The sequence below is a fragment of the Acomys minous genome (assembly GCF_964271855.1).
Source record: "Acomys minous genome assembly, chromosome: 3".
NCBI lineage: Eukaryota > Metazoa > Chordata > Mammalia > Rodentia > Muridae > Acomys > Acomys minous.
The window spans coordinates 143,702,723-143,725,874 of NC_140485.1; the positions used below are offsets into that span (position 1 = coordinate 143,702,723).

General features: G+C 49.3%; 1 protein-coding gene and 1 long non-coding RNA gene across 2 annotated transcripts; one reads left to right on the forward strand and one right to left on the reverse strand.

Annotated features, from left to right (window-relative positions):
• Positions 1-3,552: 3,552 nt before the first annotated feature.
• On the reverse strand, positions 3,553-23,140 carry TCP10L (t-complex 10 like; the record flags this gene model as incomplete). The annotated part of the gene is made up of 5 exons (XM_084775237.1): positions 22,991-23,140; positions 20,072-20,287; positions 6,720-6,881; positions 6,143-6,241; positions 3,553-3,639 (listed from the first exon to the last, which is right to left on the reverse strand). The coding sequence occupies exons 1-5, from the start codon at positions 23,090-23,092 to the stop codon at positions 3,553-3,555; spliced, it is 666 nt and encodes a 221-aa protein (XP_084631363.1). The 5' UTR covers positions 23,093-23,140.
• Positions 20,901-22,468, forward strand: LOC311595253. The gene is made up of 2 exons (XR_014778378.1): positions 20,901-21,052; positions 21,601-22,468. It is a non-coding gene; the product is annotated as an uncharacterized lncRNA (long non-coding RNA).
• Positions 23,141-23,152: the final 12 nt, after the last annotated feature.

The window sequence follows — 23,152 nt, forward strand, 5'->3', positions numbered from 1 at the left end:
GGCGGAGCCCGTGGAAGCAATAGTTCTCCAAGCATCGAGGGCGGCAGAACTAGAATGGGAAAGTAAGGAGAAGGGGAGTGCACGCTGTTTTTCGTCAGTGGCATATTTGCCCTGGCCAAGGAGTTTGTCAAGAGACCATTCACGGGTCTCACGATGTCCCTGCTGTACGTTTTTTCGGATAAGGTCACGGCAACGATCAGCCCAGTCCGCCCTCCAAGAAAGGAACTGTCCTCGAGTGAGGACAGACTGTGCAGTGGTGATCCACTCGTTGGGCGTTAGATGGCCTCCATCTGCCAAATCATCAAGGAGGGAGAGTGTGAACGGCGCATTAGGTCCGTAACTACGGACAGCCGTGTTAAGTTTTTCTAGCTTTTTAAATTTGAGTTTATGATAAGCAGTGGGGGTAGGGTCAGGAGCCGTTCCACCACCTTTCTGTTCTCCCTCCGAACCTGAGGAATCATGCTCACTATCAGAATCTACAAGGGCCGCGGACGACTGGGAAGGTGTAGGGGCAGATGGCTCTCCCGAAGCAGCGCCTGAATCAGTGGCCTCAGTTTTTGCCCCGCTCGGGGCGGGCTGGCTCTGGGAACGGGTGACAGGGAAAATAAATGGGGCTGTGGAGGAAAGGCGCGTTGTTAAAAGTGAAAGCCGTTGTTGAAGTTGAAGAATCTTCGTCGCATGGGAGATCTGGTGTTGGAGATGGGCCTCCGTCTGGCAAAAGCAGTTTGGGAGGGAACAAGATGGCGGGAGCCGGGAGGCAGGGGTAGGGCTTAGTAAGGGGAGGGGGAAGAGTGAGCAAGGTAGAGGAGGAAAAGGTTGGCGCCGCGCGGAGGAGGCCATCATCGGAATGGTATCGAGCAGCCTCCTCCTCAAGGGTAGTGGCAGCATCCGGATCCAAGGGCTCATCTGGGGCCTGAGAAAGGAAAATGGCAGAATGGCGGGAGGCGCGTGAAGGGGCGGCCGACAGAGGGGGAACAGGAGAGGCTGGCGGACCGGACCGGACAGAGGGAGCCCTTTTTTGGGGAAAAACAGGGGCACAAAGTGGTGAACACCCACGTTCCATAGCGGAAATGGGGTCCTCATAGGTGGGAGGAAGCGATGGATAAAGACGGCGGGGGGAAGGGGAAGGGTTGGACGCAGGTGCAGGGGAAGGATTTTTTAAGGGCTCCGAGGATGTAGGAGGAACAGAATCAGGGGACATGTCAATGAGTGTAAGAGAGGAACCCTGCAAAGAGGAACAGGAAGGAACACGAGAAGGAGGGAGAGATTCGCGCAGGCAGAGTTCAGCCACGGAGAGGAGCTGCCTCTGTCCGCTTTTGTTTTCGCCGGACTCAATTATGTCCCGTATAAGGCCCCAATAAGAAAAAATACTGTTCGCCACCGCTGCATTACCATCTTTTTTAATAAGTGCATTAAGCTCACGCCCCACCTTTTGCCACTTTTCAGAATGAATAGTAGGTCCATCAATCATGAACCAGGGACAGGTCTGGTCAATAAAAACAAAAAACTCAATCAAATGTTTCTTTTTTACCCTAATACCCCTCTCTCTGAGTACATCCTTTAAGCCTCTTATGAACTTTGCTTCCTTGGACAGCGAATGGCCCATTCTTGAGATATGCGAACGGATGACTCACCTAATGACGAAGCCGGCCGGGCGAACTCGGCTGGTCATGAAAAATCCTGTGGACCGGTCCCTTAATCCGTTCGGGGAGAAACCCGCACCTCGAGCCTCACGTGGGGCGCCACATAACTAGTCCACGTAACTAGTCCACATAACCAGTCCAGCTGGTCAGTTATTGGGGGGCCGAGGGGGGTCGCAACCTGTGGATAAAGATATGGGCGAGAGGGAGGCGTGGCTCAAGGAAACAGTAGCTTGTCAAGAGCCGTTTATTGAAGGTGAGGGCAGGCTTTTTAAAACCTGCTTTAGGGAGGGCGGGGGTGAGTGGGGAGGGTAAATGGAAAAGTACAAAATCTTCTGGGGTTGAGCCCCGGGAACATCTGCAGGGGGAGGGGTTTTCCTAGGTGAGGCAAAGCAGGATGTCTCTGTGGTTATTTCAGGATTGGATCGCTTTCTTCTCAGGGCTAAGCCAGATGCCTTGCATGCCTAATGAGTGGCCCAGCAGGATGTTTGCTGCAGATGCTGAATGGGTGGGGGTCGGCCACAGGCCGTTTGGTCCCTGGCAATACTGGCAGCCGGCATCCCCGCCTTGGTGGCATTTCCCTTCCAACCACAGTGCTTTCTGCGGAGGTGGCCTTCACCCTCTGACATGTGAAGGGAATCAGGGGCCTGTGGTGAGGCCTTGGCTACTATATTGCTTCTGTCTTGGGGGGCAGTACAGATTGAGGTTCCCGACAGGCATAATTCAGGGTGAGGCCCGCATGGACACATTCAGATTTCTTGGCACGGAGAATGTCTTCTGCTTATAAAAATGCACATCTAAGAGATTCTTCATAGCTTAGGTCTCTCGTGCATAACCTGTGGCACCTGGCAGCCTTGCCTGTGAGGAAGTTGTCGTTCCTACCAGACACATTGTGGGTTCAGAGTTCACCAGCATGAGTGGTGGGCACGACAGGAGTCTCCCCTTAAGGAACAGGTCAACACATCAGGATGTGAAGTCTGGGGGTCTGCAAGCAAAACCTGGACAAAACAAGCTCATCAGCTGGGGTGCCCTGGCTGCACGGCCTCTCCTGTGACAGGCCTCACACATCTCCTGCAGTTGTCTTGAGTGCTGCATCTGTCTCAGCTTCTGCACTCTGCAGTATCTCCACTGTCTCATCCTCATCATCGCTGTGGGAGGCGATTCATGTCATCTGAGTGTGTGCTTGCAGAACTCAGCTTGTAGAGGGCGCTCCTCATCAGGAAGATGAAACATGGTGTAGTCAGTCAGCAATTCCCACGGGGACAGGGAAGCCGGGACCTCAGCTGCTGCTGCTGCTGTTGTTGCTGCTGCTGTTGTTGTTGTTATTGCTGCTGCTGCTGTTGTTATTGCTGCTGCTGCTGTTGGTGTTACTGCTGCTGCTGTTGGTGTTATTGCTGCTGCTGCTGTTGTTATTGCTGCTGCTGCTGTTGCTGCTGCTGCTATTGCTGGAGGACACTGTGAAAGAGACAAGAGAATTTGTTCTGGGCAAGAGAAATAATAAAGTAGGTTAAATTATTAGAATAATGTCTTGGGCTTTGGCTTGCCTTCCTATCTCATGTGTGATTTTCCCACTTCCCAGTGGAGATCTTTGAAAGGAGTCTCTTAGGAATGGTGTCTATAAAAATTTGTGCGTCACTATGCCTTAGGAGCAGGAGGAGGACAATCAGTGTGTGAAAACTGTGCATGCAAGAAGATGCTGGCCTTCAGCGACCACAACTGGACCCCTGATGCGTAGTTGATGACACTGTCAGTGATGGGTTTTGAAGCTTAATGGATTGTGATTTTGCTTTTGACAACTTAAGGATCTGTCTGTAGCTCTCGTGATTGATGGCCACCCGTGTTAGGGCCAGTAGCCCTGGAAGAGTCCCTGGGCCCATAGTCCTCCAGTCCTCACCTGGGGGAGCTGTTGGCTTTATGGGGAGATGGACTCCAGATGGAGGGATGGGGTCACAGGAGCACCTTTTAGACTTGGGTCCACATCAGTGATATTGAGTCCCCACTGGGAACAGGAGAAAGACAGAAGAGAGCAGAAGGCTTGGGGTGAAGAAAGAATGGTAAAGTTCTTAGAGAAGGTAAGAAGTGTGCTGAAGAGTGATGGAGAAAGTAGAAGCCAGAGATAGAGCAGGGGCCAGCACAGAGCAAACCGGGAAGCACAAAGCACAAAGGTACCTGGCCGTGCCTGCTGCCTGTTCTCCCAGCCTCACATCTGAGGGGAAACTCTGTTCTGCTCTAGGCAAGGCTTCTTTCTTCCTGTAAAGCAATAACACAGTCTCCTCAGGCAATGTCTTATCCTCTTTGTCCATCTCTCAAGCCTCTCTGCTGGCTCAGGCTTGGGGCAGTCTTGGCCTCAGCTGTGCTGTTCTGGGAGCATGAGTCATCTTCTGTGATCTTCATTGAGTAAAGGCAGGGCTCACTCCTGGCACATTTGAGGGATTGGTCTACTGTGGGTGTCCACTGGAGTGCCCTGCAAGGTGGAAGGCCTGTCCCAGTGTTTTTTTCTGCCTCCTCTTTGACCAGCCTTCCGGTCACGTGAGTAACCTGCTTGCTCGAGCCTGCATGATAAACTCACCTTCTGAACTCTCTGGATTCGAGGATCACGTGTCTGGAACAGCGGAGAACCACTTGCCAAAAGACTGTATATATACAGTGAAAGTGCTGTGTTCCCAGTGCGAGTCCCAAGCCCAAGTTAAGTTCCCAATGCATTCTTTTTTTTTTTTCCTGAGGCCACTGTGTGAATGAATGCCAGGGACTGACAAGTGTTAAAATCCTGCGGTGCAAGGTGGAAACAGTCAACCCTCTCTGCTGATTGTGCTTTCACTACCTGTGACGGTGGCCTGGACAACTAAGCTCTCAGAGGGTGGCATCTGCCTGGAAGCTGCTTTTGCTCTAGTAGGGGGTGGACATAGGACCACACAGTGGTCACTCACAGTGACAGCTGCCCTCTAGACACGGAGGAGGAAAGGGGCAGTGGGGAAGCAGCTCTGTGCCTCCGGGGCAGCTGGAAACTGGCAGGAAGGCCACCGTCCCTCAGGAACTGAGAGCGGCACACCCGCAGCCAAGAGCAGACAGAACAGTGCGTGGGCACTTCCTGTGCTCTCAGAAGCTTTCTCCTTTCTTGTGTCATTCAGGACCCCTTGGCCAGGGAATGGCGCTGCCCACAGTGGGCTGGGTCTTCCTCTACCAATTCAGTTCACAAGACAGTTCAGCACAGACGTGCCCACAGGCCAACCTTTACACTTCCTTGTTAAGATGCTCTTCCAAGGTTATTCTAGGTCGTGTTAAGTTAAAATTAACCCATGCGCAGAACATGCTAGGCTCAGACATTTGACCTTGTCAAAGAGGACTGACAAGGGCAGTGCAGGAGGGCAGGTAGTTGGGCTGCAGGTGGATGAGAGTCCTCGCTCTGCCCACAAGGGGGAGCAGCTGAGCCTGCCAGCCGAGGCTCTGAGCCAAGTCTCCACAGCACAGGCCATGCACACCCAGGGCCAGGCCCCAGTGTCCAGAGAGTGTATGTACTGTGATGGCCTCCACTGACAGCTGCTGGAGGAGGCATCCTTCCTACCTCTGTGGGGGTCTCAGAGCCAGCAGGTGCGACCCACAGAGACAGGAGAGGGCAGCTGTAGCTCAGAGGAAGGTCAAGCAAGGGCTGGGCAGGAAGTGGTGCAGCAAGAGGTGTGGGAGTTGCTCTGGTGCTATGTGTTTTCATGCTAATTACTGGCTTCCAACATCCAGTCACTGCCCTGACAAGCACATCTGTCCTATCGCAAGCATTGCTGTGTAGCCTTGCCTCCCTGATTGGCAGAATAAAAGGCCTACACCTGGGCGAGGAGGAAGGAGCAGGTGAGGCTTCTGGGACTCTGAGGAGAGAAGAATCTTGGGAGGAAGAAGCAGACAGGAAACAGAGGAGGAGGAAGTAGGTGGAGGGTGTGGCCATGGGGTAGCAAGGAGCCCTGTGGGCCAAGAGGAGCAACTCTGAAGTTCCACATGGAAAGAAATGGCCCAGACGAACAACCTTAGCAAGTGCTTTGGGATTAGGCGTGGGATTAGGCTGAAATAGAAACTAGTAGAAGCAGGTGGCGTGGGAGGGAGCCTGGAATATGATGGAAGGAAGCTCAGGAGTTAATATCTGTTGCGCTGCAGGTGATAAGGCTGTTGTAATATACATCAGGTGTCTGTGTCATCACTGATTGTGAAAGTGAGTGAAACAATGTGTCTGCAGTAATTATAGGGTAAACATCTCCTAGGCCACACCCTTAACCTGACCCAGCAGGTAGGTGACATCACCGGCCAGCAAGCAGAAAGAGAAGCCCCAGGATGGCCCTGGAGAGCCAGCCTGGACTGGCCAAAGGTGTCCTTAGAGGGGACCAAGACGGAAGGAGACGCTCAAGTGGAAATCAGACAGAAGGTGGCCTCACCCACGTGCCAAGTCCCAGATCCCCGTGGCCATCCCTCCCAGGGAGCATCCAGCAGCAACTGGTCCCTTGCCGCCTCGCCCTTCTCACCAGGTAAGGACTCTGTGTCCAGGAATGTGGTGTCAGAGGTGGTTCTGGAGATATTCTGCCAAGGTGACTCTGCAGGAACTTGGAAGACAGGTGCATAACCTGGCATAAAGACAATCATAAAGCCAGCCTGTAGGACCCACAGGAGATCAGGTGTTCAGACCCCTAGGACCCACAGGAGATCAGGTGTGACCTGTAATCCCAGCACCCAGAAAACAGAGGCAGGAAGCTTGCTGAAGCTTCCTAGGCTGGAGAGAGGAGTCAGGGGAAAGGCCAGGCTCAGTTAGAGAACTTGTCTCACAAGGTGAGGTAGAGGCCCAGGGCCCGCCCCCTGGTTAAGAGCTGTTGCTGCTGTTTCAAAGACCCCAGTTTGGCTCACAACATGACACTCATGTTGGATGGCTCACAACCACTTGTCACTCTAGCTTAAGGGAGTCTAGCACACCCTCTTCTGGCCTCTTTGGGCACACACACACACACACACACACACACACACACACACACACAGGGAAGGAGAGAGAGGAGGAGGAGAGGGCAGGACGGACAGACTATACTCAACAGTACAAGTTCCTAAGGTCACCTTCTTATGCAAAGACATGAAGGACAGTCTTTCCTCTGAGGACTCTGATCCTCCTGTGGCCATTGTGCTCCTGTTTTGAAGACTTCCAGAAGGAGCATCGTCTCTGTCATCCCAAGATGTTGTTTCGTCTGAATCGATGCCCTCTATCCTTATGTACACCGGCTAGAAACAAATGTGGGGGATTTGTATCAATATCAATACGACTGCCCCAAAGTGTCCTGGACTATGACAACCCCATGTTGTCACTTGACCAGGGGAGCAGGAGAGAAGCTGGTCTCAGAAACCCTCCCCCAGTCTCAGATCAGAGCCATTGCACTCTGTAGATTGTAATCTACAAAGGGTTTACAATCTGTAGTCTAGAGAGGGCGAATAAAGGGCATAAAACCAAATTTAACAAATTTCAAGAAAAGCAAGTTTCTAGCCTTAGTCCTATTTTTTAAATCATCGGTTTTGAAGTGTGGCTTAGCGATTCACCCAGCCACTATTTCCCTTCACGCACATATCTGCCAAGCAGTCTGCTTACATTCAGATAATTGATTGCTCGTAATCTGTTCTGCTGTGGCCCCCAAACTAGCAGCAACAACTGCACACCCACCACAGGCAGGCAAGGACACCTGAGGGCAGGGGTGCTCAGGCTTAAAGAGCACAGTGAGGCTGGCAGGTCACACTTTAATCTGCTCACTAATATTGGAACGCCTTAATAATGGCTTGAGCTAAGAGACGTGGACTGGATTCCCTGCGTGTTGGTGATACTACACTGTGGCTCAGACACCTGTGACCAGCGCTTGCTTCCTGCTTCCTGCTTCTGGCTACTATCAGTTCCAGATCATCACAGGACCCCAAAGACTAAGACCAAAAACTCTTGCCCTCCTGTCCTTAAATCACAGGACTTCAGAGGAGCATGCTGGGAAGTAGGAAATATACAACAGTTTCACAGTGTTTGCTTAAAGGTTTTCACACAATATCTTTTGGTGATGTTCTTTCTCCTCCCTCAGTTCCCTCCAGATCCTCCCTTCCTCCCTACCTGCCCCTGCCTGTCTTCATATTCATCCCCCCTCAAAACCCCAACAAACACAATGAAAATCAAAACAAACTAGATAAAAAGAAAAACTCCTCAGTGCTGGGATTCCTTCCAGGTTGAGCCTGTGCGGGTCTTGGTGCTGTCACAGTCTCTGTGAGTTCATGGTGTAGCAGCCCTGTTGTGTCTGCGTGAGGCTGTTTCTGTGTAGTCAGCCATCACTTCTGGCTTCTACAACCTTCCCGCCCCCTCTTCCCCATCGGGAGGGGAGGGGAGTGATGATGGCAGCCCCAAAGCCTCGCTCTCCACCTTGCCCGTTTGTGCTCTTCTAGGTTAACTACTATCTACTGTGAGAAGAGATGCCTCTGATGCGGGTCAGGCCAGGCTCTCATCTATGGACAGAGCAGTGTGTTATCAGGACTCACTTTATTGACGTGTTCCTTTACAGGATAATTGTGTTTGGCGCTCTCCTAGACACAGGACCTATCTAGTCCCAGTTTCGTGGTCAGTTTATCAGTGTCAGGTGTGGGTTCCATTTCCTGCAGTGGGCCTTAAATTCAGTGAAGAAGCGGCTGGTGACTCCCATAATGTTCGGGCCACGACTGCACTGATACATCTTGCAGGCGGTCTCTGTTTAGGTAAATGGGTGTGTCATGGATGATATTGGCGATTAGCTTTCTCCTCTGGTAGCATGCCGGGGACCTTAGAGCACCAGGAGTGCTACTCAGTAGGGGAGAAGCTTCTAGATGGGCAACAGCTCCATTTCTCCATTTCGGTGAGGATATTGTGTCTTCAGGAACAGAGCCTTACCATCAGGTTGTTGAGAACAACCAGTAGTGTTAACAACGGCCTGTTACATTTGGGGAGTTCCACGGCTCCCCTCTGGCCAATGACTCAATAAGATGTAATCCATTCCTGGCACTGGAGGATTTATTTGGTGGGATAAAATGTCTACTTGGGGATATTATCTTCCGCATTATATGGTTTGCCCATTTAAATCCCCACATGACTTTTCAGAAGGCCTTGGGTTACCCAACACTCACAGCTGGCCAAAGACCTTTTCTTCCTGCGCTGGAGGCTGTCTACAAGTGTGAGGTTGGTGTTTCAAGGTGCACTGTCCTCTGAGGAGGAAGGGGCAGTGTGAACCTTCAACACCATGTCTCCAGTGCTAACTTTACAGTGTTGCACTTCACCCACGTGTCTACACATGTCAGACCTTTGCACACTCTTCCTAGAACTGTGTTTGAATACAGGTATCCCTGGGAAAATTTAAAACTGGCATTCACAGCATTATTTGTAGTTGCTGTGGCTCAAAGATGTCTGTTTGTGTTGCAGATGCTGTTTCTAGCCAGTCACATTGTGCAGTCAATGAGCATTTAAGAACTCGTCCATGAGTGATTACCTCACGGAAAAGACAGCCTGACATCAGATAGAGATGTGGAATGACACCTTTCTTGCCCATGTGAGCAAGGGGTAGTGGGGACAACATGGTAGCAACATCTATATAAAATCTCCCATAGGACCCCTCCCAGCTTCCAGCAGTGACAGCAGCCAGCTCCAACTACATTACAGGGTTAGATCTGGTCCTGCCTCCCCCTGTGCCTTGGAGGAGTTAATGACAGGATCCAGCACATCAGTTAAGGTAAAGTAGGAACCTGGATACCTGAGGAGGCCAGGCCATGTATGCAGCTGTCCCATCTGAGCCTGTGAGTGTCCTGGAGACAGGGTGGGGACATGCTCTGTCCCCAAGGCTCCCAGGAAGGCCCAGTCAAGATTCACTGTGACTTCTGTGTGATTTACAATTGAGGGACACACAGTAAGCCCTCACAGGATACCCAGCTGAGACACCATGCCTGCATGCTGCTAATGCATGCTGTAATGCAGAAAATCTGCTGTACCAGAGTGTTGGCTGCCTCTGCTGTGCGTTGAGGCTTTGGCCTGGATTTCTTTTGGTGCACTGAGAGGAGCTGCAGAGTGGAGCCCAGTGTGACTTTGTGGTGTCTAGTGAGGTAGTGTTTGGATTTATTTGTTTGTATGTGTGCTGTGTATTTGTGTATGAGTTAGAGAGTGTACGTGGATGTGTATTTACAGGTTTTCTGTGTGTGCACCTGTTCCTGTGTTTGTGTGTGATGTGCGTGCTTGTGTGTATGTATATAGGTTTGCTTTTCTGGGTGCATCTGTGTCTATCTGTGTGTGTGCCTGCACGTATCCGTGTGTGTGTGTGTGTGTGTGTGTGTGTGTACATCTTGTGAGTCACCGGAGCCCAGGAATCTCACAGTTCTGGAGTGGGACAGTGTTCCAAGGTTATCCTGAGGTATGGGTGCACAGGAACCGCACAGCTCTGAGAGGGGGCCTCTTCAACAGAGACGATGCAGCTCCCAGGGGACAGCTTCCCCAAACCTTGACGAGCTGAGGGGCCTTGGAGCCTGAGCTCTGCTCTTTGTTTCTCATCTTCTCCTTTTCCTGTTCCTTTTCCTTCTTTTTCTGATGAGAAAGTCACATCAGGCAGAAATCTCTTATTTACTGGAGGGACAAATCCAGAAGTCTCTGCCTCTGCTCCTCAGAGAAGACAGCAGGGAACTGGGCAGACACAGCTTTCATACAGGGTTTCTTTGGGAATGGAGCTGTCTGGGGCAGGGGTGTCCAGAGAGTGGATTGGTGGGACTTCGAGCCTGAGCTGAGGGAAGCTCAGGGAGCAATGGGCTTTTGTCCAGACTCCTCATCTCAAATTACCATAATGTAGAATGAGTTCTAATGAGGGTCTGGAGATGCCAGTTACAGAGGTGTGGGGGTGATGGGCTGCTGGAACTTTCTCAGGCAGAGGTCTGGCCACTTTCTACCTTGTTTACAAGGTGTCCAGAATTTACAAAGATTCCACAATGAAGGCAGTAGGCTGCAGGAGGACAGCTCCCTTGTCGACAGCAGTAAAAGCAGCAGCAGGCTTTCTGAGTCAGGAAAGGTGTTGGGTTTTCATAGCAGTGTGCTGAAGCAGGAATGGTCACCATGGACAGCTCCTGCTGAGGCGCTGACAGTGCAGCCATTTTGCCTCTCATCTCTAGAGCCCCAGGGTAGGAGGAGGGGCAGGCTCTCCAGGGGTTGGAGATGTGGTGCAAATAGATCGGTGTAAGTCAAAGAGTAATGTGGACAGACATGGATAAATGGATGGGGACCCAGAGTATAAACCAAGAGCTGAAGTCTCTAGTGAGTAGAGAAGTGGGAGGAGGAGAGAGACCTCTAAGAGCTGTTACCAGGCTGAGGGGAGGAGGCGGAGACCACAATGGAGGGCAGGAAATGCAATGTGATTTACCTTCCAGAATCCATGTTGGGGAACAACACTGGGAGGGAGGCTCCCAGGTAGTGAGGGACAGAAAAATTCACAACAAGGGCTAAAGCTGGGTCCGTGACAAGAGTCAGTGGAGTTCCTCGGTGACAGTAGAGTGAAATGAGAGAGGTCCATGCAGGCGGTCTGCTAAAGGGCTAGTGTGACACTGCTGTACCCCGATAGATAGAACCCAAGAAAAAGACCACCAGGACTTGATACCGATGCAATACATATGACCTTTAATTTTTTTTGACTTGAGCCAGGCTCTGATGGTCACCAACACAGTGGTATCCGGAAAAAGCTCCAAACACTGACCTGAGGGTAAATTTATAGGTTCCTATCCCTCCCAGCGCCCCAAAGCAGGGGAGTTCCAGCCTGGCAAGCTTCCATTGGTTGAGTAACACAAAGAGGCCTAACGTACAAAGGTGACAGGCTACAGAAAAAGGCAGACCACCCCCACGGCTCAGCTTTTTTTGTCCTCTTTGTTCACTACCATATCCAGGGAAGTGTCTGGTTTCTTAGTAACCCTATCTCCAGTGGGAAGAAAGGAACGCAGCCATAAAACTGGGTCTCTTAGCAACTCTTATCTCCAGGGGGACCCTTTGGGTCAGTTGCTAGGCAGTGCTATCTCTGGTGGGGCTCTTCTTTGTAGCTGTGAGCCCAAATCTCCTTAAGTCTGTTTCTTCAAGGGACTTTATGACCCTGAGATAGGTGTCAAGGCTATACATGGTTCCAGTGGCCCACCTGGCCATGTGGTGTTTGGCCATAGTTTCAGTGCCATCCGAGTGGGTTGCTAGGGAACGGTGTGGTGTTAGCTCAGAAGGGAATGCTGCCCCAGTTACTCCATGTATCTGGCCAGATTGTCTCCTGTAGGCCTGTTTCTTAACCCTTGCCCCAGGTGACCCTGAAATCTAATTTTATTTCTTCTGGTATCTCATTTCCACCCACACCCCCCCTACACACACCACCACAGGTTCACTCAAGGCCCAATCATGGGTCTTCCTGAAACTTATTCCTTTGAGTCGGCCTGTTGTAGGGCCAGGCATTGTGCCTGGGGTCCATTGTGACCATTAGCTGCATGGCATCCGACCTTTGCTTGATATAAGGAGGCACAAAGCCTGACTGGTTTAAACAGAACTAAGAGCCTATTTTATTTTCTTATAGCCATTTGTCTCTCCTGACAGAGTGTTGTCCTTGACACAGCATTTCAGCCTATAAAGTGGGAAAATGGGCGAGGTCGTTCTCTTCTGTAACTTCTTCCTGCTGACATTAGGGGCGCTGTTATCAGGGCCTAGAAAGGCTGAAAAGCTAGTCACAGGCTAATGGGGCACTTATGAAAAGCAGCTGTTTAGCTGATCCAGTTAAAGAGACAGGGAGTAGTCACATCTGCGAGACTGGTTTACATCAACTTCCAGCAGGTCCAGATCTCAGCAGCTCTGGATGGAGTTTGTTAGCCAGGTAAAAATCTGCTGAGACAAATACAGACTAGGGACAAAAGTTAAAGTTGTGTCTATAAGACATCTGGGGTAGGCTTATGCCTTTGAAACCCAGTAAAAGCATGAACATTGTTTTTTTTTTTCAGTCCAGGACTTGATATACAGATTGGACAGACTCGTTTTTAGCACGAGAAGCAGCACCCTTAAGTCTATATTCAGAATACAACACAAAGGGAAATTAAAATCTTGAGCCTGGGACTGATTAATAAGCCGTCAGTACTCCAGCAGCTTATCAGAACTCTATTGATCTCATTTTTCATATATTTTAATATGTAACTTGCATTTATGTGCCTTAAAACTTTTCTTAAGATCTTTTAACTTTTATAATTCACACTTACCAACATTTGTATGCTTTTTTAGACCCTCAAATATTTATTTTATAACTTGCATTTATCAACCCCTAAACACTTTCTCCGACCTTCAAATACTTCAGGTTAACATATATTAAACTTTCATATCCTCAGACCTTATATAAACTACATCTTTTTTTTTTCAGTTATTCACCAAGAGACACAAGCAGTTGAACACTGAGTGCAGTCATCCAAAAAAAGGAATAATAAAAAGTTTTACCGAAAACTGTTTACTGTTTAACATGAAGTCTGTGAGCAAAGCAAGCCTTTTTGCCTTTTTTAATAAGAGAGGAGACCTAGTACCTACTAGTTTTAACTAGCTAATGAATTGACTAATGTACTAACAGTAGATCTAATTGTCCTCTACCATTAGCTTAGCCATCAATGTAATCAGAGACCAGAGAAGGATAAACCTAGATGATTTTATGTACCAATCACAATGACAGGGGTGACTAGCCATGTCCTGGTACCTAGACAGTTGCCTCAGTTGTTCCTGTGGTAACATGGCACCATGGGCAGAGACAGTCTGGTCATCAGGCACAGAGGCACAGAAGACAAGAGGTTGTTTCTGTGGAAGGAGATCACAGAAGAGACTGACCTCACCTCGTATTCAGCAGCCTGAGACATTAACTCTCCAGATGTCCAGCTTGCTGTCCACGGTGCACGCTGGGCCCAGCACCAGGTGAAGTGCTGGGACAGGTTTGCCCAGTGCTTAGAAACCACAATCCAGGGTTGAATTTGTCTGCTGTGCCAAATCTTCTCAGAGATCTTGGAGGTCACTGCTAGGATGTAGGACTCTCTGTCATTGTTAGTTTAAGTATATTTAATGCCATATTCAGCAGATCTCTGACAAGCCTGAGGGCCAGCATATCTGTGCTCAGTCCTTGTCTGTCTTTAGCTATCTGCTCTGAACTACATCACACAAACATAAAACAGAATGTTATAATCTACAATCTGCAGATAAGTGCTAGAGGACCACATCTGTGTAATTTTAGTATATCTGAATTGCTTGTTTTTAGCTATATATTGGCTGATTATTTTAGAAAACACCTGTGATTAACTGAACTAGTACCTAACAAAACCATAAGCTTTAATTATCCTAAATAGTTTGTGATAGTAGCTTTTAAAAGGAATGGATCTGCACAGAGAATTTTTGTTTGTTTGTTTGTTTGTTTGTTTGTTTTGAAACAGGGTTTCTCTGTGCAGCCCTGGCTGTCCTGGACTCGCTTTGTAGATCAGGCTGGCCTCAAGGTCACAACAATCCACCTCCCTCTGTCTCCCAGGTGCTGGGAGTAAAGGTAGGCACCACCACGCCTGGTGATGCACAGAGAATTTTTAAGAATTACAAGGGCACAATATCTTAAAAGAATTGATACATAGTATGCTGTAATAAAAATATAACCTTAATTTTATATCACTGTACTAAGATTCGAACAACCAAAAACCATCTACTCCGCCTAGGGAACAAGGCATCATTCTCTTGGAATTGTTTCATTAACTATCAGGCAACTGATTCACTGACATAGCTGACCATAAACTGCATCTGTTATTAGTGTAACTTTAAATATATTTCTGAACTAATATCAAAGCAAAACTTTAAATCATAGATACAGTTCACTGATGGACTGGCAATCTTGTTGATTCTGCCACATTTCATCATGTGAACATACAAAACCTGTTCTGAACAGCAAAAGCTAGCTTAAAGGACAGAGCTTGCCCTGTGTGCTAAGCAAGGCAGCTGATTGCAGTTGGCAGCCTTCAATAGAGAGGCCTGAGTCTCCCACAACCAAAATAGCTGCTAGTCATGTGACTGCCCTTAGCCAAGATGGCGGCAAAGCTATAGCAAGATGGTTCCCAGCTATGTGACTGCCCTTAGCCAAGATGGTGGAGAGGCTATGCCCTAACCTTTTTTTTTTTTTTAAATCACTGAATCAACAATTTAAAAGCCATACTCAGAAAATAAGGTCAGACACATTCCTAAGGCAGCAGCTTTGACCTTTTTGAGAGTGAAGGTGGAACATAATAACCATAAATTCAGAAGACAAAAACCCAAATTTTAGCAGTGTAAACAATTGAATATCTCCAAATGCTGGGTGATCAGGTGTCTCATATCAGCAAGGATCCAATATCTCCCATGTATGTGGCAGGCGTTCCCGGAGGGCCCTCTGTGCTTGGGTGTGGGCCTTTGTATTAGCTGGAGGAGACGCCCTATCCTTCCTGCTTGGAAATAGGCAGTATCCCCTCCCCCCCCCATTCCCCTAACCCCCCTGGCAACAGTCCACAAGATCAAACTGTGTTAAAAGGCTAGTTCCTTGCAGGGAAACCTCCAAGGCAAACAGCACAGACTTGAGGCCAAAAGGTGTCAAAAGCTGGCTCCTTGAAGAAACACGCATCAAAGCTGCCCTGGAGACAAGCCCTGGGTGTCTGGGTGTCCTGGGTGTGGCTCCTGCAATTTAAATACCCTTGGTTTAAAAACCCAGGCATCTGGGGTGGGGCCACTCATTCCTGGTCTCTCCCTCCTTACCTCTGTCTTTGTCTTAGTGAATTAAAATCTCGCTCTCCGACTTTCAACTGTCTTTATTTTAACCAAGCTCTCTCAGTTATCTGGCCTTTTCACAAGTCCCAGGCATCTGTCCCCAGCTGCAAGGGACACTGGACTCCTGACTAAGTGCGCAGCCGCCCTGCGCTCCCTGGAGCTGGGGGTTCTGACCTTAATGCTCCCTCACTGCTGAAGAGGCTTCCCTAGGGACACAGCCTTCCTCAGTTAGCCTCCAGAAGGCTAAAGAAAACCCTGTGGCCAGGTTCTCAGCCCAGCCTCCCGGAGAAAGGAACCCACAGTTGGTGCCAGGCCTGGGGCAACATCTTCATCTACTGCTGAAGAGTAAAAATGCTGCTCACGACAAAGGGGAAGTTTTCCCATGCCTAAAAAGGCTTCAGGGGGTAAAAAATCCTTATATCTACCTTTCCTACTTTTCTGGTCAGAGCCCTCGCTCGGGTCCAGATAGGGTTTCTGGAATAGCTGAAGCCTTTTGGTCAGGGCAGTTCTCTGACACTGGCCAGAAGATTCCCTAACCTGAGCTCTGGACCCTGACTGCCCAACCGGGTGTGGGCGATGACCTTATAACCTCTCTGAACAAAAACTGGTTACACAGCCGCCAAGTAAAAGCCATTTAGGGCGGTTGCCAGTTCTGAAACGGTGGCCAGGCTTGTGTTTGCTGAGGTGGCGAATCCCTCTAGGAAGCAGTTGTTTAGAGAACGCTGACCGTCCTCAGCAGCGCTTGCTCTAATTTTCTCTCACCATGGGAAACAGTTCAGCACATAAGAAGGACCCTCAGGTTAAGGCCATAGGCAACTTCTTAAAAGGGTGGCACATAAAAATTGACACCTTTTATGACCATGCACAGTATTTATAACTCTTATGCATCGTCCTGAGTTGCTTCCTTCATCCAAAATAGAGATAGTCAGTGTAAAACAACATCTCCCCAATTTCCATATATCTTAAATATGATCCTCCAGTGCTTGGGACCAATTCAATATATGACCCTCCTGAATCCTCCCCCAAAAATTTCTATGAGGGCTACATACTGACAGCCCCACCTCCCTTGTCCCCAATTCAATAACCCAGGTACCCCCAGAGCTGCATTGTACACACAGGCTACTGGCACTCTAGTCCACTTCCAGGCAAAGTGGACAAAACAATCCTCACTTCTCACTCTCCTAAATGGAGCTACCCCCTTCAACAGCCAACCAAAAATTTTAAACAAAACAAAACAGAAGCCCACAGAATAGCCTTGTAATCTCTATGATTCTGTGACAAGATAAAAAAAAAACTCCTATTAAATTCCTGACAGATTCTGCCACTTCTACTCATGACTCCTATTGGGGACCAGAATTAAAAATTCCCCAGTATTCCCAGGCAGGAAGAATCAGGACCCAGATTACCCTCCATGGGGACTCCTTAAGCTTTTTAGCCAAAAACCCTTCTTCACAGAGGTGCAGAAGATATTTTATTGTACAAATTGTCTCTATACAATCCAAACTAAAAAGTAAAACAATCCCTTTCCTTAACAGCACCTGTTTAAAACCATATCAACAAGTCAATCCTATTGTAAACAAACCCACCTCAGTCCTCAACCACAAAAGAAAGTGGCTACTGACTTCTTTTCCAGGAAGAAAGCAGGCCAAGAAAGCTCTAATGCCCTTTAGTTTCAGGGCTCCAAAGGTATCCCCAGTAGAAGCCTCTACAACCAAATTACTCTAGTCAGGGAAGACCCTGTTTGTCCAGAGTAAAGTCCACAGGAGTCTCTGTCATTTTCAGCACAAATGCAAAACTAAGGCCCGACCCTGTCCACAACTTGTCCAACTAGCTTCAGGCTACAAAAGTTAAGCTCCATGATGTCAGGTCTAGTGAAGTGCTGCCCGCTTTTCCCGGGGCTGTGTCAACCCAAACTAAGTCCTTCCCCTAGACTGTCTACCCTGGCCATGGCTCAGCACTGCAAGAACACCAGAGCCTGGAGGTGTCTGGCTCTCTGTCTGGCCTCATCCCTCTATCCCGTCGCTCAAACACCCCCAGCAAAGGACAGAGGTACAAAAGCAACCATAAAAATAAAATTGACGAGGGCCCGCCCTCCGCCTGGCCACAGGCTGGCTGCCTCTACATGCACTCTCTGAAATGGCTGGGGTAAGGTGGCTTGGGGTCGTCACTCTAGTGGCTCTTGACTTCACTGAAGGCAGCAGATCTCCCAGGGCTGAGTACTACAGCCTCTGGAAGGCTGTGCTCCATCCTCGAGCCCCCCAGAGTTATCCACACCCTCCCTCCGCCAGTCTTCATAACCTCCCTATCCTCTAGAATCCAGGGCAGGGCCTCAGCAATACAACTTATCACATTTTTAAACCAAGAGTCCGCTCAAAGGTTCCCTTGGGCCATCTCTTTTCTCAGAGTGATCCAACAGCTCAACTGAAAAGGTTTCAAACTGTGAAACAAAAGGTCCCGGGTTCGACTTCCTGCTAATCAAATGTCTTTTTTTCCCCCCTTAAGATCCTAAATAGCCAGGCTACCAGACTCAATGTCTTCTGGTGCCCAGTGACCCTTTGCGTCCAGTGGCCCTCTTGTCCCCCACAAAGAGCCTGGCTATCAGCCTAAAGCTAAAGAGAGAGACACCGGACAAACATTGCTCTAACAAATCCGTGTACAGGTTAAAACCTTGGACTGGATGAGCTACATTAACAACTACATTAACAACTACCAAAGCCACCCAACTTCTTTAAAAAACCAAGCCTTACTGTTTATCTCGAATATGTAATTAACAATATATCTGAGAGTCTGGCCACCTGAAGAGGACAAGGCCAGGGGAATACACAGGACAAATTTTGGCAGCTGTGAGCTATTGCTAAATCCAGGGTATAGTCCACAGGGACCTCAAACTCCATCACATCTTGGTAGATAAGAACGGAAAAGTCAAAAGAATTGATTTTGGCCTTGGAACCCTAGTCCACCCAGGGCAGAGGCTGATCCTGCAATGTGGCACTTGCTATTTTGACATCCTCTCTTCCCAGGAAGATTTTATGATGGTCTCAATGTCAATGTATGGGCGTCAGGAGTTACCATGTATTTCATGGTAGGCTGAAGGTTCCATTTGATGCCGTCACCACACCAGAGCTGTGAAGGCAGGTTGGGTCTGGAAAGTTTTTTTATCCCCTTGGAACTGTACAAAGAACGCAAGGACCTGCTTAGCCCTCAGTATCTACCAAGAGTCACTGAGTGTTAACACAGGCAAGAGACAGAGGGATTCCTTATTCATTCCGTGGAAATGATCCCCAGGTCCTGACCCTCCAGTTCTAAAGGCCATGTGATAGATAGGATTCCAAGGCCAGGATATCAAAGACTCGTTGAAAAAATGAAGATACAACCAGACCACGGCATGCTATGGCTCACTGGAAGAACAGGCTCTCCAGGGCAGGGCTGCATAGCCAGGGCTCCTCGTGAGTTCATTTCCTTCTCCAGAAGGTGTTGCTGCTTTCCCTCTGACACCAAGGAGGAGGGGAAGTGAGCCTGCCCTTGGCTCATTGCTCAGGTCATCCTCAGGTCAACAGCAGTCTGCCTGCGGCCAGAAGGCTGGTCAAAGAGGAGGCAGAAGAGCCACTGGGCCAGGCCTTCCACCTTGCAGGGCACTCCAGTGGACACCGACACTGGACCAAGGCCTCCAATGTACCAGGACTGACCCCTGCATTTATTAAACTGAGACTGAGAAGGTAAAAAATGTTCCCAGAGAACCTCAGCAGAGGCCAAGCCTGCCCCCAGCCTGAGCGGAGGAGAGGCTGGAGACAGTGGACAAGAGGATAAGACATTCCCTGAGGAGACTGTGTTGCTCCTTTACATCAAGAAAGAAACCTTGCCTAGGGCAGAACAGAGCATCCCCTCAGAAATGAGATACAGGGATCAGGTCCGGAGGGCAGGCAGCAGGCACAGGTCAGGGGCTTTGTGCTTTGTGCTTTCAGTCTGGTCCTGAGTAACAGCTGAGGTGATTTGAGACACATGGCTCAAGAATAGACAGGGCAGCAGCGGCGGCAGCAAATGCCCTGTGGGAATGGCTGACTTGCCAACTTGTTAGGAAAATAGCTTAATTGAATATTAATATTCCTAGAGAGGACTGTTCTCTAGAACAAAGAGCTCTCTGACAGGGAGGAGAGCCTGACATCAGATAGAGATGTGGAATGACACCTTTCTTGCCCACATGAGCAAGGGGTAGTGGGGACAACATGGTAGCAACATCTATATAAAATCTCCCATAGGACCCCTCCCAGCTTCCAGCAGTGACAGCAGCCAGCTCCAACTACATTACAGGGTTAGATCTGGTCCTGCCTCCCCCTGTGCCTTGGAGGAGTTAATGACAGGATCCAGCACATCAGTTAAGGTAAAGTAGGAACCTGGAGTCCTGAGGAGGCCAGGCCATGTGTGCAGCTGTCCCATCTGAGCCTGTGAGAGTCCTGGAGACAGGTTGGGGACATGCTCTGTCCCCAAGGCTCCCAGGAAGGCCCAGTCAAGATTCACCGTGACTTCTGTGTGATTTACAATTGAGGGACACACAGTAAGCCCTCACAGGATACCCAGCTGAGACAGCATGCCTGTAAGCTGCTATTTCTGTAATGCAGAAAATCTGCTGTACCAGAGTGTTGGCTGCCTCTGCTGCAGGTGCTGAGGCTTCGCGGGGCTTTGGGTCCTCCGTGCCCTGCTGCTTCAAAGCCCTCAGTTCCTCACGGAGCTCCTGGTTCTCCTTCATCAAGGCATCAATCTGGCTTTGGAGGTCTCTGTGCGCTGCACACCACCAGGATGCCTGTCTAGTGAGCTCTGCTGCAAGGTCGCAGATCTGCTTCTGCAGCCCCTGGGGTGGAAAGAGAGTGATAGGCACATCTCAGGCACCCTGTGGGAGTACCGTCCCCCAAAACAGAGTCTGTCCCCTGAGAGACTGGGGACCTCGGGGATGCCATTCACCTCCATAGAGAAAGCCAGATGCCCACAGCTTCAGCCATCATTACCAAGTGTGTCTTCCAGGACTGACTGCACGTGCCCCAGCTGCATCTCACGCATGGTGAGGCATAGGCATGGCTAGAACATGTCTGTGAAAGAAATCCACTGCTCTCCTCAGCCTTCCTCTTGGGGACAGTCAAAAAGGAGCTGCCACCATGAGTCTGAAAATGACTAAGACCCAGACCCTAGTCCTGGCTTCCCCACTTCCTTGCTGGGAGACCTCAGAGAGGCCATCTAAGCTCTCTGGGCCTGTGTCATTTCCCCCAGAGACCGAAACACAATCGCCGTGGCTTATCATCTGACAATGGAGACTGTCCAGCATGAAGGGTATTACTTGCAAAATGCAACTAGGTTTTGTGTCTGCTAATTTGTGTGTGTGTGTGCGTGTGTGTTTGTGTGTGTGTGTGTGTGTGTGTGTGTGTGTGTGTGTGTGTGTGATGTGTGATGTGTGTCAGTGTGTGTTGGTTCTATATTACAGGGTGGCAATTTTATTGTGATATCTGTTCATCTTAATCTATAAACCCAACTGTACACACAATAGTTGACAGGAGACACTGGCATCACTCCCATGTGCTTCCTGGGCTTGAGGATTGAAGAGCTGATGGCCAACAGGCAAGTGGTAAGAACTGACTGAGGGGCGTGCTCTTCTGCCTCTCTACCCTCAAGGGCAGATCCAGGGAGACAGAGGCCCCTGTGCCCATCACAGGACAGTGGCATCTATCACATGGATGCTACTGTGGCTAACAAGGTCTGGTCTAGAAACACCTCCCCATTGCTTTCCCATCAGTTGCTGCCCCAGACCTCCAAGGTTTGTCCTTTCTCTTGCCACATTGCAAAGGATCTCCTGCTCAGTGTTGACAAGGGTGTCTCAACACAGCTCTAAGCCACCTCTCTGGGTAATGTCAGCCCTGAGGAGTGTGTGAATGTGTGTGTGTGTGTGTGTGTGAGAGAGAGAGGGGCGGGGAGAGAGAGGGAGGCAGAGACAGAGAAACACATAGACAGAGAAAGAGACATAGAAAGAGACAAAGAGAGAGAGAGAGAGAGAGAGAGAGAGAGAGAGAGAGAGAGTGACAGACACAAAGAGAAGAGACAGAGAGCATGCTGTGTAAAGAAGCCTGTCTTGTTTTCTTTCAGTGGTGAGGAGAAAAACTCTCTTTCCTTCCCTAGGGATTATCTCCCAAGAGTAAGACCGCACCACAGATACACTGAGTCTTAAAGGGAGACTGGTACACATCGGAGAAGAAATTGATGACCATACCACTTCATCCAGTGCCGGAGACAATGAGCAAGTGATTGCATCATAGTTTTAGTGTCTTCTTCCTTTCTGGGCACTCTGCTACTAACACTAGCTTTGGGGGGTTTGGGGCAGAGAAGTGTGATGGCAGAGCGTGCAGGGACCTGACGTGTACCTCTGCCAACCAGGGCTAACCCTTGGACCCTTCTTCCACATGTGATAGTACCTAAAAAATTTGTTTTTTGATTAACATGTTAATTGTAGATTTTGATGAGGGCATGGTGTGATATTCCTCCACAACAAAAAGTGTCAAAAATGCAACCAGCAATTCAGATCTTCCGGGTAGAGACAGGGTTCCCAGGGGACACATGGAATTGGGGTCCTTGAATCTCCAGTGAAGAACAGTGTTAAGTTTCCAAATCCAGAAGTGTGTTCTCTAAGAGATTTTTGGCAGAGGCTCCACTGTGTCAGTCAGCTCCCTGTCACAGAATGCCGACCTGTAAGGACCAGGGTTTTGTTTAGGCTTCTGTGCAAAGCTTGCAGGTCATGCTTGCTGAGCTCCAGCACTTTGGGCCAGTGATGAAACAGGAACACTGTGGCCAGATCAAAGTGACAGAGCAAAAGTGCAGATCAAAGTGACAGAGCAAAAGTGCGCACTTTAGGACAACCAGGGAGAGAGAGAGAAAGAGAGAGAGAGAGAGAGAGAGAGAGAGAGACAGACAGACAGACAGACAGACAGACAGACAGACAGACAGACAGAGACACAGAGAGACAGAGTGGGTTGATATGTCAGCAGCCCCCTTATTAAGAGCATAACAGAATGACCCAGCTAACTACACTAATTACTAATTACACCTGTCTCTGCCCTCTGCCAATAGCATGGCCAGGTACAGTCAGTTTAACACCTGTGATCTTCGGGAGACATTTGAGATGCAAAGTGTAACTCCAACTCAGGGTTGTCCTTAGTCCCGAGAAAACCCTGGCACCAGCAAGCCATCTACTCCAGGAGAGCAATGAACAGTCTGCCAGTGACAGGGGTCAAGTTCCTTACAAGCGTAGGCTTTAGGGGCGCCTGAGAACTCAGGGGGCCTCCTGTTGCACCTTGCCATCCTAAAAATGCCATTTTCTGAAAATTCCCTTCTCAGGAAAAGATAATCCCATGACCCTGTGATACTCTCTCTGGGATGCTTTGTTATACATGTTGCCCAAACCTGTCTCCCTTTCTTCAACAATGCTGTGTGACCTCTACGACCAGGGGCTCACGTCCCGTCCCTCCACGTACATTAGGAACAGTGTGGGGCTCTGCTTCTTGGCCTGGCTTACCATGACGATCTCAGGTGTGCTGTCCTCCTTGGGGACCTGTGCTGAAACATCCATCTTCTTTTCATGGCTGGCCCCTGCTCCCTGACTCGGGTCTTCTAACATGGCTTGTCTCTACTGACTCCTTAAGCCTCGAGGTGACCAGCAAGCATTCTGGTTGTAAAG